General features: G+C 39.3%; 1 protein-coding gene across 2 annotated transcripts in view; it reads left to right on the forward strand.

Moving 5' to 3' along the window:
• Positions 1-999: 999 nt before the first annotated feature.
• Positions 1,000-16,131, forward strand: part of htra4 (HtrA serine peptidase 4) — a 29,021-nt gene continuing 13,889 nt past the window's right edge. The window contains exon 1 of one of the 2 annotated variants that reach the window (XM_017709283.2): positions 1,000-1,535. In XM_017709283.2, the coding sequence (XP_017564772.1) occupies positions 1,064-1,535 (472 nt within the window). In that variant the 5' untranslated portion in view covers positions 1,000-1,063. The remainder of the gene's footprint in view (positions 1,536-16,131) is intronic. The other variant, XM_037531388.1, reaches the window with a different exon arrangement.

Genomic DNA, 16,131 nt, shown 5'->3' on the forward strand with positions numbered 1-16,131 from the left:
ATTTCTGAACGGATGCTGTTTTGCTCACTGAACTGACTGAGGTGAATGGCACTAAGCTTTAGCCCTGTACTGGGTGTTAGCCACAGTAACCTATGTTGCGGAATAGCATTCAGTCTCTTATACAGGTCCAAACTCGCTGACTGTACTGTTTTGCATACATGTATTCAGATGTGTCCACACAGTGCCCTCCAGAATTACTGGCACCCTTGGTAAAGAGCGAAGAAATCTGTCTTTTACTGAGGGAAAAGTTATCGATGTATAAGGGACAACACACTTTTGTAATCATTTCTGTAATAAAGCCGGTGTTAATCATAATATAGCACTGATACACACACCGTTTTACCCTGTTCTTTAAAAGTTAGACCCCCCACAGGATCCACACATACCACAAAACACTGATGTGGTGGTGGTGGTGTGTTAGTGTGTGTTGCCCTGGTAGTGGATCAGACACAGCAGAGCTGCTGGAGTTTTAAACACCTCAGCTGGACTGAGAAACACAAACACTCAGCCAGCAGCGTCCTGTGACCACTGATGAAGGACTAGAGGATGACCGACACAAACTGTGCAGCAGCAGATGAGCTGTCGTCTCTGACTTTACATCTACAAGGTGGACCAATGAGGTAGGCGTGTCTAATAGAGTGGACAGTGAGTGCAGAGCAGCACTATTGTGTCTGATCCACTCGTGCCAGCGCAACACACGCTAACACACCACCACATCAGTGTTACTGCAGTCCTGAGAATGATCTACCACTCAAATATACTCTGTGGTGGTCCTGTGGGGGTCCTGACCACTCAAGAACAGAGGATGAGAGAAACAGATGGACTACAGTCTGGAACTGTAGAACTACAAAGTGCTCCTCTATGGTCAGTGGAGCTGTGTGAGGTGGGACTGTGTGTAGAAGGCTGGGTGGTGCCGCCTGAGGGGTCGCAGTGTTACAGTGTGAAGTTGGAGCTCCTCCTTAAAACCCACTAACACACACACACACACACACACACAGAGCGGACGGAGTCTCCCAGCTGAGCTGCTGCGATGCGCTCCGGCCTGAGAGCCTGACCAGCTTTCATGTTGTGGATTATGCGGATGAACTGGACTCTGCTGACGTGCGTCCTCGTGGCCTGCTCGTTGCCCGCGCGCCACCTCGGTGAAGCGCGGCCACAGAGACGTCTCGCACGCGACCGGGCGCGCGCCCGAGCCGCGGGCGCCTGCTCGGGCGCGTGCGAGCCGTCCGTCTGCCCGCGCGCGCCGGACTCCTGCTACTTCGGCGTGGTGAAGGACCCCTGCACGTGCTGCCCGGTGTGCGCGGCCGGCGAGGGCGAGGCGTGCGACGACGAGCGCGCGCTCTGCGGTGAGGGTCTGAGGTGCGCGCGCGACGCGGCCGGACGCTCCGAGTGCGCGTGCACCGAGCAGGGGGAGGTGTGCGGCAGCGACGGCAGGACGTACCCGAGCGCGTGCCGCCTGAAGGCCGAGAACAGGAGGGCCGAGCTCAGCCGCGCGCCGCCCGTTCTGCTCATTCAGAGAGGCGCGTGCGGGACCGGTGAGTGTTGGGTTAACCGTCTGAGTGACCACGCTGACCATGCCAGCTCACCTCTGTTCAGCATTAAAACGCGGTAAAAGCAGCTTAACTGGTTTATTCCGCTCCGATACAGTCTCTGAATATAATAACAGCTACATATATGAACCAAAGCGTCACAGCGTGCAGGCCTATGCGGTAACTGGACACTGTAACTGTCCTACATGCATTGTTCGTTGTCCATATTCAACACAACAGGCAATAACTAAACAGTCCATGTGTTCAACCTTCTGATTCAACTCTGAAGGAGCTAATCCAACACTATAAACCTGAGTTTACCACTGAGGGAATTAATCCAACACTATAAACCTGAGTTTACCACTGAGGGAGCTAATCCAACACTATAAACCTGAATTTACCACTGAAGGAACTAATCCAACACTATAAACCTGAGTTTACCACTGAAGGAACTGATCCAACACTATAAACCTGAGTTTACCACTGAAGGAATTAATCCAACACTATAAACCTGAGTTTACCACTGAAGGAACTGATCCAACACTATAAACCTGAGTTTACCACTGAAGGAACTAGTCCAACACTATAAACCTGAGTTTACCACTGAAGGAACTGATCCAACACTATAAGCCTGAGTTTACCACTGAAGGAACTGATCCAACACTATAAGCCTGAGTTTACCACTGAAGGAACTGATCCAACACTATAAGCCTGAGTTTACCACTGAAGGAATTAATCCAACACTATAAACCTGAGTTTACCACTGAAGGAACTAGTCCAACACTATAAACCTGAGTTTACCACTGAAGGAACTGATCCAACACTATAAGCCTGAGTTTACCACTGAAGGAATTAATCCAACACTATAAACCTGAGTTTACCACTGAAGGAACTAGTCCAACACTATAAACCTGAGTTTACCACTGAAGGAACTAGTCCAACAATATAAACCTGAGTTTACCACTGAAGGAGCTAATCCAACAGAATAGGTGCTATTCCAGCACCTTTCTTCAACAGTGTTGTTGCTACTGAACCTTCAAATTCAGTGCTGAAGGTGCTAATTCAACCCTCTATGCACTAACTCTACACTATAGGCAATAATTTGACACCATAGGTCTCAATTTAATACTGAAGTAGCTAATCTAACAGCATAATTAACTTTGTTCAGGACTGTTGTTGAACCCAATTCAGTGCTGAAGGTGCTAATTCAACTCTCCACGTGCTAACTTTACACTGTAGGTAGTAATTTGATACCATAGGTTCTAATTCAACGCAGTAAGCCTGAGTTTACCACTGAAGGAGCTGATCCAACAGCATAGGTGTTATTCAAATTGTTATTGAACCTTCAAATTCAATGCCAAAGGTGCTAATTCAAGTCTCTAACTCTACACTGCAGTTGCTCATTTGGCATGTTAGGTCCGAATTCAACATCTTTGTCCAACAATGTAGTTGCTGTTCAACCTTCTAATTCAATGAAGGTGCTAATTCAACTCACGGTATGGTGGCTCTACATTGTAGGTGCTAATTTGACACTGTAGGTCCAAATTTACGACTGAAGGAGCTAATCCAGTAGTATATATGTGCTAATTTAACACCCTTGGTCAGCACAGTGGTTGTTATTGAACCTTCTAATTCAATAGTGAAGGTGCTAAATCAACTCTGTGTGCTAACTCTACATTGTAGGTGCCTATTTGACCCTGGATGTCCAAATTCAACACTGAAGTAATAAAAAAACGAATCCAACAGAATAGGTGCTACTTCAACACTCTTGTTCAGCACTGTAGTTGTTATTGAAACTTCTAGTTCAATGCTGAAGGTGCTAACTCAACCCTCCATAAGCTAACTCTACACTGTAGGTCTGAATTTACCCCTGAAGGAGCTAATCTTGTAGTGTAGGTGCTACTTCAACACTCTTGTTCAGCACTGTAGTTGTTATTGAAACTTCTAGTTCAATGCTGAAGGTGCTAACTCAACCCTCCATAAGCTAACTCTACACTGTAAGTCTGAATTTACCCCTGAAGGAGCTAATCTTGTAGTGTAGGTGGTAGTTCAACACCCTTGTTCAGCACTGTAGTTGTTTTTGAACCTTCTAATTCAATGCTGAATATTCTAATTCAACTCTCTATATGCTAATTTGACACTGTAGGTGCTAAGTCAACACTCAAAGCCCTAATTTAACATTGTAGGTGATAGTCCAAGGTCATTATTAGCAACCATTTTTCACTACGTGTGCTAATTCAACACCATGTTCCTTAATTCAGTGTTGTTGGGACTAAATCAACATCATAGGCATTCATTCAACATCAGGGGCCCTATTTAATCTGGTCCATGTGCTGATTCAAACCTGTAGGACCTAATTTGCTGTAGATGGTAATCTTACAACTGAAGTGCGAATTTAACAATGTAGGCACTAATTATGTGTGCTAATTCATAATTCAAATTCTTCCACACTTTTCTGCGATTAATACAGCCCGAACTGCGTAACGTACAGACTCCGTTCAAACTGCGTTTCAAAGGTCTCGGTGCTGTGACTTGTGCTATGTATTGTTGGAGTCAATTGGATTGGTAGTTTTTAATAAAATTAAGTTTAAAAATTAAAAACCTCCCATAAGAATGAACGGCAGAATGTTCAGAACTTCAAATTCTAACTGGCATCGATGACATCACAGCAGGCCACTCAGTCTCACAGACGTAGCTGATCACGCAGGGAATCTGCTTTAAAATCCTTAAACTTTCACCTAGAAACTCCATTTCAGTGTTAAATGATAGAGAAACTTGTCCTTTCTGAAACCTCAAAATATCTCACCATTTTAACGATTAGCTTTAGAGTTATGAGCATTTGTTTGGCACTAGGCACAGAAAACTGCCCCATTCACTCCCATGTAAATTTCTCAAAATCAGAATTTGAAGATTTTTAACTTGTCATAACACAGACATTTTCTTCTCGATACACACAACATTACACCAAAATAATCCTCAAGGGGTCTTATCTCACACCATCTATCTGGTTTATTGATAGAGTGAACATTTCCTGAGTTATGACTGTTTGTTCAGAGGGTGCAAATCAGACTGAAACAAGGCTTCTCCACTAAGAGCTGCATAATAACAGTGACAGTTAATTTGACAGTTCATTCCCCCCCCCAACACATACATCTCTCCCTCTCACACACACCTCACACACACCTCACACACACCACACAGACACACACACACACAAACACACAAACACTACACAGACACACACACATACACAGTCACACACACACCACACACAAACACACAAACACTACACAGACACACACACACCACACAGACACACACACACAGACAGACACACATACCTAAGAAGGTGTTGTTCACCTACACAGAGACACACACGAACACACTCACGCGCTTTTCAAGCACCCTTGCAGTTCCTTCAGGAAATGCACATCTAGTTTACAGTTATTATACTGTTAGTGTTAAATTGATGCTCCATGCAGGTGTTAATTCAATACTGTATTGTTTCAGCACTGCATGTCATTCATTCATGACAGGAAATGTAGCTATACACTGAAACAAAAGTCATATTTTTTATGCATCAACTAATTTACATAATAATTGCAACTGCTGTGGAGATGTGTTGCTGCAACACAACACGCTAGACTTATTTAATAATAATGCCTCAATAAGCTCAGAGGAATATCAGCCATTTTTTGACCCCGGCCTCACAGTAAATTACGCGAAATATGCATCACAGTTATGAGCTGTCAGAGCGTGAGGACGAACCCTGTGGAACTAATGCTGAATGATGTTGTGGGAGGAGGAAAGGTAATCTATCTGCTCGATGTCTCTGCAGCTTCACTGTTTTATAGAAGCCACACTTTTACATGAGCCAGGACAATAAGAGACTGAGCATGAGGTCCTGAAAGAGTCAGAAATTGGAGGTGGCAATAAATAAAGCTATAAATCAATCAATAAATAAATCAACAAGTCATTTCACCTCAATTTATTGAAGTCACAAGCAAGGTGGCACAACCCAAACATTGTTGTCTTCATGCTTTCATAGAAAGTAATTGAAAAACCCAATAAAAAACAGAGGTCACTGTATGTCACTAACATGACTTTCTAACTTTTTATACGCAACAAGTTTAAGATCATAAGTTATACTAATAATTGTTAATTTATGTAATTGTTTTTTCTATAATTTTATTCTGGAGAATCATTTGAGGTTATTATTTGTAGAGATCAATTATATGAAATTTTTATAACTAATTTAATTCCTGATATTACCTTTATCAGAGCTTCTTTTCATATATAAATTTTATTATAACTATATTTTAATATTAACATATTTTAATTTAATTATTCATTCTGGATATTAATTGTATTAGAAATTCATTCTAGATATCAGCTTTATTAATTCTGGGTGTTAATTTTAGGTTAGTAATTCTAGACATTAATTATATAAATTATTATTTGTGGGTATTATTAATTTAATTATTGATATTACCTATAGTAGAGCTTCAATTCATTCAGTACTTTTAATTTTATTGTATTTTGATTATATTGTAACATCTGGATATTAATTTCGTTAGAACTTCATTCTGGATATCAATTCATGGTTAATGCAATTGCAGTTTAATTCTACAAATTAATTATTTGGCCATTAATTCCTGATATTAATTTTATTGTAATTTCTTTACTGATAAAGATAAAAGTTCATTAGAATCATTCGAAATATCAATCTTATTCTGACTTACTTCTGGATGAAAATTTTATTAGGACTTTATTTTGGATGTTAAGGTTATTGTAACTTTATCCTTAATATTAATTTTATTAGAAATTCAATTTGGATATCAGATAAATTATAGCTTAATTTTAAATAATACTTCCTTTAGAATTTTATTCTGGATATTAATTTTATTTTGATTTAATTTTGTATGTACATTGTATTCAGATTTCATTGTGGATATTCATTTTTATTAGAATTTACATCAGGATAATAATTTTTTAGAACTACATTCTCAATATTAAATTCAGTTGTACTTTATTCTGAATTATATATTTACATTTTTTGTATAATTACATTCCTGAATATAAATTCATTCTAGATTTTTTTTTTTACAAAATCGTTCTAGATATACATTTTATTGGGATTTCATTCTGGATAATAATTTTATCATAACTTTATTTTGGATGTTAATTTTGTTAGACAATCATTCTAGATGTTAATTTTATTGGGATTTCATTCTGGATAATACTTTTATCAGAACTTTATTCTGGATATTATTTGCATTAGAAAATAATCCTAGATGTTAATTTTATTGCCATTTCATTCTGGATATTATTTTTTATTAGAACTACATTCTGGATATTAAGCTTATTGGAATGTCATTCTGGATAGAAAATTTGTTAGTGCTTTATTTGATTATTTAAAATACAATTCAAGATATTTATTTTATTTGAATTTCATTATACATAGCAATTTATTTATTTATTTATTTATTTATTAGAACATCATCCTTAACGTTTACCAGCTTTCTCAGTCATTCACAATCTTGTACAGCTCTATTCATCAATCCAGACACATTTAATATACACATTTTGAATGGTACCGAATATGAATATATGTAAATCTGTATAAATTTGGTATTTAATTAGTTCATTTCAATAATAAAACCCCAAAAGCATGAAACTCACCCATGATTACATAATCTATTATTAATCATCCATACTTGCCTTTTGATATCTATGATGACACTCATCTGCTTTCAGCTTTTATACCCATCGCATCACACAAACTTTCTGGTGAATATTGCTTTCCAAAACTTATTCAAGGGTCCAGACATCAATACAGTGATTGGAGTCTGACTTTACAACTTCATGCAAAATTCAAACAAGGCCCCTCATAAAGCAGTAAGAGGAGGCATTTATGTGGTAATGGATTTATTGATATGCCTATAAAGCTCTGCAAAAGCATAAAAATGGCTCTGCATGCCAGAGCTTTTTCAATGTCAAGAGAACTTTAATAGCTCTCACTTCACTACATAATGCTGCCGGTGTGCTCCAGCAGCGCCACTGACCTTGGAAAAAAGCCGTTTCTGATACATGCTTCATTTCTGTATGACGCCTGCTGTAACTTTGAGCCTGTCGGCCTTCAAACTCGAGTGTGTGGACAATGAAGCGCTTCTGAGGATGAATATTATTTTACTGTTAACTCAAAAGTTCATGGGCATTACAAGAGTATCATACATGCCAGCATCACTCTCAAACAGTTCATGTTCTCAGATGTCCAAAAGCCTGTATATTGCTATGAAATGGCAAAAATAATGCATGACATAATATAGCTGGAAGAAGTAACCATCAGACTGTCTTTCATACTGATTCGATTTGATTATATGGATAACTGCTCATTTAAATGGGAAATGAAAGCTTTAGGTTCTGCATATTTGAATCATTCAGATGTAGAGAAAGCCAGTGTCAGTATTGTTCACAGTGGTGGTGAAAAAGCTCCCTCTCCATATATATCAATATTTTGAACTAGCTTTTTTTAACGTATGTGGATAGGTATCCCTATTTTACCATCATCAACATTCCATATAAACACTCAGAAGACCCGTGTAGGTTCACTGGTGGTTTTGGATAGTAAATAAAATGGCTATATCCGTGTTGTAGTCATGGTGACTACAGAGAAATCAGAGAATCAGAGTTTCTAATGGAACGATTGCGCAAAGCAGAATTATTTTAAAAATTGCTGAAATTCCCCTTGAATGCTGGTTGGAAGAATCACGAGTGATCTAATTATTATATAGTATAGTACAGTATAAATATGTATATTTATATATTTATACTGTAACTGTTGACAAGATGTTACCTGCACATTATGCTGCTACTCTCTACCTGCACTGTACACTTTATATACAGATCACTGTTTACACCACTAGTACTTCTGCATTTACTCTACTGTACTGCAGTTCACTATGCACATTTCTGTCTATATATCCAATACACTTAAATATCTGACTATGCACATAGTGTCTATATATCCAATATACCTGTTATAACCTTTACCTATGCACATTTTGTCTGCGTTCAGTATACTCGATATACTGCTGACTATGCATTTTCTACTTGCTGACTCTGCACATTTTGTCTTGTCTTTTACTGTCTTTTGTCTTTGCTATTTTATCTTTTATTACTGCACTGGAGAAGTAGCCCGAGAGTGTTTCGTTATACTGTACTGCCCTGTATTGTATAATAACAGTAATGTTGAATTGAATTGAATGTATAACATTCCATGTAGAGGCTACTGCAATGGCAAATTAAGTAATGGTAGAAACTTCATAATTCAGTCATTTATGTAAAATATTTTATTTAGATATTTTTGTCAGGGAAAGGCTGAATTCACAATATTTTGGTACCTGCTGAAATTGATTGATAGTTTATAAAAGGCTTTTGGAAACCAGAGTAGACTTTTAATGGAGCGTCATCTGACATCGATTTTGTTCGATTTTATGAAAAAAGTACAGAAACTGTCAGTTTTCAAAGATTTGAAGTTTAAATGTGTTTCCCGCTTACATTGACACCTACAAACATGCCTACACTAAACCGGAAACACAATTCAACAGAGACATCATAAAGGAGGAGGAGACAGTTCAGTGGTTCACACACAAATAGGAAAGCTCATCACACTCAACCTGGTGTCCGTTCAATAGAAAGAGCCAGTTGGGTAACAATAAGATGACCAATGAAATGTGGACAGTTGGCCTTAAAAATTTCAACTAGATTTGTATTTGCTGAAAAAATACTGTGTGCAAAAAATATTATCATACAATAATATCTCAAAGCAAAGAGCCATATAATTCAAATACAATAAAACAGAAAAAAAACAAGAAATGAAGCAAGAAAGGGCAAAATCTATGAAGAGATAGGAAGGAATGATGAAAGGAAGGAAGGAGCGAAAGGATTAGAAAAAGGAGGAAGACATTTAAGAAAGAAATAAAAAAAGGAAGGAAGAAAGAAAATGAAGAATAAAGGAAGGAAGAAAAGAAAAAGAAATGAAGACAAGAAAAGAAACAAGGATGGACGAAATGGAAAGAAAAAAGAAAAGAAGGGAGTGGCTACAAGGAAAGGTGGAAAATGAAGAAAGGAAGAAACAAGAGGGACGTAAAGGAAGAATGGAAGGAAGGAAAAAACTGAAAAAGAAAAAGAAAGGATGAGCAGGAAGAAGGAGAAAAAGAGAAAGAAAGGACGGAAAGAAGAAAAAGAGGAAGGAAGGAAGGAACGAAGGAAGGACAGATGGAGAAGAAAGAATGCACACCGTAAAACTTCAGTTAGTTGAAATTAGTTGGACAAAACTCATGCAAACCTCTTGCCTTGAAAGAGTTTAGTAAAGTCTTCTCAGGTTCAGGTTTAAACAGCTGCATGTTTGAGCTGCGTGTCCTTGTCTCATCAGGCAGACCAGTCATTTTAAACAGCCTCAGCTGGTTTAAGCCTGCACTGCTCGACTTTTTCTGTTTACTCTGGATTCAGTTACGTCAGTTTGAATCGGCCTAGTAGGGTTAGCCTCATCATTTGATTGCATTTTGCGGCAAATCTCACTCTGTGTTCAATGCACTGGTATCAACTGTGGAACAACTCAGGTATTTTAATAGCTACATATTGCCGAATCCGGTGTGTTTCTCAGCCCTGGACCTGGAGGCCCACCTACCTGCTCTTTTTAGTGGCTTCTCTGTTCCTGACGCACCTACTCCAGCTAATGGGCCTCCAGGAGCTGGATTGAGAAACACTGGTCTAATGCATTAGTAGTGAAGTAAGGCACTCATTTCTGAGAACCCAGATGTCTTTACGCATGTTTGCCATTCTGTTCAGACTCTGTTCGGGGCTGATATTCACCAGCTGAGCGTTCTTGGCTGTAGGCTGAACTGATAGACCTAAACACGAGATCTAATCTCGTTTAAAAGAACAAAAACATGTCAAATGCGTCCAAATTTAATAGTTTAGCATGAAAATTTGTTTGTGACAGAAAAAAATAAAAAATAGTTTAAAAAAATGTAAACAGAAACCACTAAAGCTGCTAAGAATGCTGGGAAAATCTTCAGTCTGTAGGACTTCATCTTAAGTAGCTTTACTTCACGTTATATAAGAAATAGTTTGTGTTGCTAGATTTGCATTAACAAGTTCAACAGAGCTGTAAAGTAAAGCAAAGAAATTTCATGCAATTGTTATGTTTTACTTATGGTCTTCAAGGGTTCTTTAGTCAAGGCAGTGGCTCTTTTTAGAACCATAAGTTCTATATAAAATCATTTCATGCTGAAAGGGTTCTTTGCCTGGTGACATGATTCTTCAGATTGATGTAGAATACATTGTATATTGTTCTATATAGAACATTTTTCAGAGTGGTTCTAAATGGCCCTATTCTATATCTGCTATCGTTATGGCGTCTAGCTTGTAACAACAAAAGAACCCTTTTGGTGCTATCTAGAACCATGTTCACCAGGCAAAGAACCAGGCAGAAGTGTTATCCACTACACTATACCAACCACATAGTACTTTTTTTTAGTACTTTTTACTTTTATACTTAAGTACATTTGAAGGCAAAGGTTTTAGTACTTTTACTCAAGTGGAGGTCTAAAGGGAGGAACTTCTACTTTTACTGGAGTGATATTTTACCTTGGGTGGGTCTCTACTTTAATTCAAGTACATGTACTTCATCCACCACTGGAAAGAATACATATTTCACATCTGATAACAGAAGTTATAACTTCACACATGTGTTAGTTCAACAAGATATGTTATCACATATACATACTGAGCAAAATATAAAGCTAATGCCCCTATTGGGAGTCATCTATCTCAGTGTTGATTTGCATCCATTTGTATTTTTGTATAATCTTAGCGATCAGTGAAAGAGTTTGTTGTAAATGTACAGGAAAATATGTAGCGGAGAGCAGGGCACAAACCAACACAATGTTTAAGCTGTAACAATCGTATTTTTATACAAGCAACATCAACATCTCTGCTACAAACACTTCAACTTTGTTTCTTTTGTACAATTCCACTAAACATGACAGAAAGTACATAATTAAAATGTATCCCATGGATGGCTTCACTGTAACAGACTGAGGGTTCAGATTTAACACTTGCTAGAAAAGTTGATGGATTAGTGCACAATCCATAATTCTATGTAGTAAGAAACACACATTTTCCAACCACACTGCATCATGTATTATCTACCCATCGTACAGACAGACACCTCAAATGACAGATACACATCAAATTATATATGAACATTGAGATGAGTCTGTGTGTCAAACAGCGACAAATGTATTTTTTGTCTAGTGAAAGGCGGCAACCAAAAAAACCATCACACATCAGTAAATATGGAACATTGTTTCTGAATAACTACAGCTTTACCAGCTGTTAATGTCAATTTCATTGATATTCTTATTTAAAATCAAAATACTACCATCTGAAAGACGCTAATAAAGTAAAGGAAACTTAAAATCTGTGCAAACCTATAGAACAAAAGGAGAAAATGTATTCTGTCTTGGTTTTCTAAAGGTGGGTTAGTTGTAACACTGTGTAACGACTAACCCTGCAGTATGGAGGTTTTATATAAGCCTAACTAGAACTTGCTGTGAGCTTGTCAGCTGCTTGTTGGATTTTTTGACCTACACAAACAGCTCAGTGAATGAAAAAAGACTTGTTGAAAAAAAGACATACATGCCCGGAAAACACTCTCTGGCAAAGATTTCTTTAAAACGCTGACAAATCGCTCTGAATTTTGCTGCTCGATCTTGTTTAACAACATAAAAGGTCTGTGGTAGGTTGCTCACATACATCATTTCTAAATATGAATACATACATCAATAACTGTATGAACTGCCACTGATTTGTACATTTTCAAAACCTGATGACCTCACGACTATGAATGATCAGTGAATGGCTCATTTAAACAAAGGTATTTGAAAAAAAAATTACATAGACAAACATGGTGAGAATTGCTGTGTAATTTCTTGTATTTGTGTTGTCGTTAGCTTATCTTCTCTTTTTACTGCCTCCAACAGCGTGTTTTATCTTGTGGAACACAAGCCTGTCAGAGATGAGCCAATTAATCCATAGATTTATTTCCAAAATAACATGACAGTAGATATTATACTCCCGCCCTCCCGCAGCAGTCTTGAAGGTTTGAATGAAGTCTCACATGTTTAAGTGTACTTGGCCGCTTTCCAAGAGATTCACAACTATTTGGTTCTGAAGGCGGGGCCCGAGGGGACGCTACCTGTGACAGAGAACGCCGTGCGACATGCTCTAACATCTATCCCTGCCAACAGCTCCGAACAGGTCGAATCTCAGTGGCCTATATGTTGCTAAAAACAATCTAGGCCACGGTTCTGCACTCGCAAATCAAGAGCCACCATGCAGCGGGACTTACAGTGGAACAGATTGGCGTGATAGTGTAACGGTGAAGTGCCATGCGGATTACTGAGCATGTGTTTAAAAAATAATAAAGGGTTAGGAGACGTGGAGAGAGTAGACAGTGACAGATGAGAACCATTGGAATTCTGCCAAAAACAATCCCTGGTAGCGAGCCAGAGACCGGCAATTTTGCATTTGTGGAAGAATTTGCTGATATGCGTTCTGTCATGTTGCATTCGGCAGAGAAAAGAGACAATTAGGCACGCTTGTATAGGCTACAGGCCAAGAGTACAGGAACAAGAAAGTTGCAGAAATATTTTTGAATTTAATCAATTCAAAGTCAACACTACATGCTTTTTGACATGTAGTTCAACCAAAATATCGAAGAGCTGTCCAGGGTGTATCCTGGCTTCCGCCCGATGACTGCAGGCATAGGCTCCAGCACCCCCCTTGACCGAGAGGGAGAAGCGGCTTAGAAGATGTGTGTGTGTGTATTGTTAGTGTAGCATATTCTGTGGGAAAAGCTTTTACTCTTTGTTGGTAACAGTGTCTTATCATGCAGTTTAAAGTTAAACACCAATATGACTCACCTGATTGAGCGGGGCAAATGATGAGGACAACCATGATAAACTTTGGGGAAAACATGGGTGGGAATGTAGACTTTTTAGAATGGGAACAAACTCATTGTGTAATTTCTAAGCCAGTTAGGTGGTAGGACACAGGGTCTTCTGAGGAAGGACATCCGAGAAGAACCAAAACTCAAGAAGAGCAATTCCCCAATAGCATGAGGAGAAATCACTCAGAGGACCTCTAAGTCAAAAGGAAAAACCTCCTAGAAGAATAAGCAAGAACCTCTGAGATGAACCAAAACTTAAAAGAAGAAACTGACTAAGAGCATAAAGAAGAACTACTAAGAGGTACCAGGACTCAAAAGGAAAAACTCTCTAATAGGATGAGGAAGAACCATGGAGAGGAACCAATACCCTAAAGGGGAAACTGACTAGGAGCTGGGGAAACTACCACTAAGAGGAACCAAGACTTAATTGAAGAAGTTCAGTAGGAGGATCAGGAAGAACAAGCGAGAGGAACCAAAACTCAAATTACAAAGCTCTCTTAGAGGATGAGAAGGAACCTGTGAAAGGAATCGAGACTCAAAAGAAGAAGCGCTCTAAGAGGATGAGGAGGGACCACTAAGAAGAACCAAGACTCAAAAGAAGAAGCTCTCTAAGAGGATGAGGAAGAACCGCTGAAAGGAACCAAGACTCAAAAGAAGACGGTCTTTAAGAGGATGAGAAAGAACCACTGAAAGGAACAAAGACGCAAATGAAGAAGCTCAGTAAGAGGATCAGGAAGAACCACTGAGAGGAACCAGGACTCAAAAGGAGAAACTCTCTAAGAGGATGAGGAAGTAACCACTGAAAGGAACCAAGACTCAAAAAAGACAGTCTTTAAGAGGATGAGAAAGAACCACTGAAAGGAACAAAGACTCAAATGAAGAAGCTCAGTAAGAGGATCAGGAAGAACCAGGGAGAGGAACCAAGACTCAAAAGAAGAAGCTCTCTAAGAGGCTAAGAAACAACCACTGAGAGGAAGTAACCACTAAGGGGAACTACAATTCAATCAAGACATTCTCTAAAAGCATACAGAAGAACCACTGAGAGGAACCAGAAAACACTGGAAAGAAAAAAGCCTCAAAAGAACAACTCCCTAACATCATGGGGAACAGACCCTGAGAGGAACCAAGACTTAAACCCATCCTTCCCTGTTTTACAGAATATCTGAAAAGCATGAAAATTAAATCCATGATTTGGAGGTGCTCCTGAGTGGTGCAACCATCTCAGCACTGGTTGAGGCTATTGTCCCTGATGGTGCCAAACCTGTGATTATGAGTCTAACACAACATAATTGTTGGGAGATTGTCATGCTACACATGCTAACCTTCAATCTCCCAACTAGTATGAATTACATCAATGGCTGAAGGCCATATTGGAGGGCGAGTGGCACAAACAAGTTAGGCTCTCAGGCATAATAAGTAACACATGCAAGTGGCTCCACAGTGGTTGAACTTGGAGGGCAGGTTAGCATGAACACATGAAGAAGGTCGATCTGGCGCCAGCTACAGATAACTGTTCAAAACCTCTTTGAAAATAAATGTACTTTCACAAAAGTAGACTAGCTTCCATACCTTTGGCCTGTCGTTTGGACCACTGTAGAGACACAGTGGACTATTTGCAGAAGCTCTTGGAAACAGATTTAGGCTGTGCTGCGCTCCAATTTCTCATTTCTCCCTCTTATAAGGATCCATCAGACATTTTTGATGCTGTTTACCTGCTACGGTTCACCCTGGGGAGGCCGGCGCCCGCCTGTGGAGACGAGACCGCCGTCAGCTGTTGCAATATAAGCGGCCTACATCAATTTAACGCAGCGAAAACACCTCTGACAGGCTATCACGCATACAGCAGGCGAGCTGGGACCCAGACGCCCAGGGGCCGCCGCTGCGCTCCGAAACGTGGCTTGTGAGCACATGTTGCTATATTCTTTCACTGCTGAACTATAAGGATTTTTTTTCTGCTCATGGTGGTTTTGTGTGCAATTTTAATGTTAGCCTTCAGACCAGCTTCTGACGGCATGTGGTGTCTTTTGTTCTCCTTGTATGAAAGTATTAAGCATATTCTCGCTGATATTTGCCTCAGATTTTGGTTTTTGGATGTACCAGAAAGGAACAGCATCAAGCCAGACTGTTACGCTATTAACTATGGACTCTGACCAAAAACATGAATAGTGTTGCTGAAACCTTCCCACAAATTATGCATTGAATTAAGAAAGCTGACCGAGGGAGGTCACCTAACAAGGCTGGAGCTTGGCAGCATGGTGGAGATACAACGTGGTGTGCGGTACATTATGCACAGTGGCTAGCACTCATAGAAGAAAGGCTTGGAAGAAATCGTGCTGGGTTTTGGATTCAGCTAACCTTGAACATAATTGTATATTCAGGCTGTTACAATCAAAACCCCAATTGTGAAGTGGTACAGCTTGCAGGCTAGATTTTATGGCTGCAAACAACAAATCACGTTCCTGCTAAACCATACAATATGTTCTAGGTTGGAAAAGGCAAGAAATTCCTGACATGGTTATCGCAGTATTTGGAAATTGGGTCATAAAACCTAATCAGTTGGAAACCCTCAGGGTATTCTAGGCT

Source organism: Pygocentrus nattereri, chromosome 20 (assembly GCF_015220715.1).
Source record: "Pygocentrus nattereri isolate fPygNat1 chromosome 20, fPygNat1.pri, whole genome shotgun sequence".
NCBI lineage: Eukaryota > Metazoa > Chordata > Actinopteri > Characiformes > Serrasalmidae > Pygocentrus > Pygocentrus nattereri.